A 1,936-nucleotide genomic window follows, 5' to 3' on the forward strand; every position below is an offset into this window, starting at 1 on the left:
CTTTTACTGTATCGAAAAATAAAAAGTACGATTAAAAAATTTATTATTATTATTATTATTATTATTATTATTATTTCTTTTTTTTCTTTTCTTCAATTACCTAAATCTTCGACGTACAAATTCTCTTTCAATTGTTTAAATATTTCCGAAATTTCTTTGAAATAATCCAAGTCGTTAAAAAATTCGACTATCCTAGCAAAACCTTCGTGCAATGTTACCAATCGTCTGCAACCATAACAACAACGTTCAAGTTTAAGAAAAACTACTAACTTTTCGAAGGATATGACGTATACGGTGTTAACCTCAAAATTAATAGAAACGATAATGCTATTTCTGTTTACGTACGCGTTCACGACTTTCGGCAATCTTACGTCCAAAATTTGTCTACTCTCTTGATAATCCTCTAAAATAGTATCGTATTGTCGACGTAATTTTTCTAATTGCGACGACGACAATTTTGATTTATTAAGAAAATTTTGAAAGTTTTTCGCAGCGATGGAGAAATCTTCTTTCCTTGATTTATGTTCCTCTATTAAAATACGTAATTGTTTGGACATCGTCATGCTCTTCGAACAGTGTTCCTTCAAGTCTTGTAAGAACGATGCACGACACTTCTCTTTATTCTCTATCTGATAAACTCGATCATTAAAGTATAAATATTGATGTATAAAACAGTCGTTCTCTAAATTTTCTACCTGTTGAATCTGTCCGGTTAAAAATTTGAAACTTGTTGAGTTACCATCGCTCAAAGACAAACGACTATTAATTAACAAATGTCCAACGTCCATAATCCTTTGAGCAGCTAAATTCGTTACTTGTAAGGATTGGATGTAATGGATTAATGCTTCGAGCGCATTGCTGACAAGATCCAACTGTTGTATCAAAACTGCTTGTCTGTCATCGCCTATGGCTTCTTCAACCTGACTTCCAATCAACCTTAATTCCATGTTCTCTCTTGCTCGTTGCGAACGTAGTCTATTTGATCTCTGTTTGGGTAACACGTAAAGTATACATACGTATCTACAAATTTCTTTATACATCTTTCTATCTAACTCTGATTCGTTGCCATTTTCAAAACAATACGTGCATTCAAATTACTGCCTTGATATCATCGTTGATCAAATACTTGGTTGACTTTTTCTTATTATAATGTTCCTGACACAAACAGCAGTCCATTGAGTAATCCTCCCCCGAAATTACACGCTGTTGAACAAAATCTATGTCATCTTCCTCCGAAGTTGCTGGTAAATAGGAAAAATGATGTCTGCTCAACAAAGGGTCGCTCCAATGTTTCTGTTGACACTTTCGTGACATTTTTACAATCCTTTCTCACTTTTTCTCAGAAATTAATTACTCAAGATCCCTTTTAATCTTTTTCCTAAAACGTAAACGATTGTGACGATCGATCGGCACGGTTCCAAATTTCGAATTTCCCGCCAACTTTTTTTTTTTTTTACTTACTGATTCCATCACAATCGATGATCATTTTTTTTTTGACACAATGTATTTTTTTTTTTTTTTTTGATCGATGTAAATGTTTCTTTGATACTTTGATAATAAATTTTACGATTTTTTTCTTCGTTGTTAAATGTTACACAAATTTGTATCACGTTGAATCATCACGAATAAAAATAAAAAAAAGTGTAATTGGACGTTTGAATTATTTCTCTACAGTTTGATTGTACATTAAGCAACAATTGTTTATTAAGATCGACTTTGTATATTGAAAAGATTAAATTAAAGAGGCAGATGTTATTGTATACATTTGTAATGGTTTTTTTGAAGGTTATGTTGACGTCATCGATTCTAATAGAATGACGTAAACGATGCATAAAAAATGATATACGTTCAACGCGATATTCGATTGTTTTACGCTACAGCAATAACTCCAAGAGAGAAAAAAGAATTTTTTTTCATATCTCTAATTAATAAAAAA

General features: G+C 31.6%; 1 protein-coding gene across 5 annotated transcripts in view; it reads right to left on the minus strand.

Annotated features, from left to right (window-relative positions):
* The window catches only part of LOC122633087, a 2,056-nt gene extending 126 nt beyond the window's left edge, over positions 1 to 1,930 (minus strand). Inside the window, exons 1-3 of one of the 5 annotated variants that reach the window (XM_043820624.1) lie at positions 1,462 to 1,930; positions 101 to 1,378; positions 1 to 6 (exon numbers count right to left, since the gene is read on the minus strand). The exon at positions 1 to 6 is cut by the window's left edge and continues 126 nt beyond it. In XM_043820624.1, the coding sequence (XP_043676559.1) occupies positions 1 to 6; positions 101 to 1,040 (946 nt within the window). In that variant the 5' untranslated portion in view covers positions 1,041 to 1,378; positions 1,462 to 1,930. Of the gene's footprint in view, positions 7 to 100 lie in introns of all 5 variants that reach the window. The other 4 variants (XM_043820626.1, XM_043820625.1, XM_043820627.1 and 1 more) reach the window with 4 other exon arrangements.
* Positions 1,931 to 1,936: the final 6 nt, after the last annotated feature.

The sequence above is a fragment of the Vespula pensylvanica genome, chromosome 11 (assembly GCF_014466175.1).
Source record: "Vespula pensylvanica isolate Volc-1 chromosome 11, ASM1446617v1, whole genome shotgun sequence".
NCBI lineage: Eukaryota > Metazoa > Arthropoda > Insecta > Hymenoptera > Vespidae > Vespula > Vespula pensylvanica.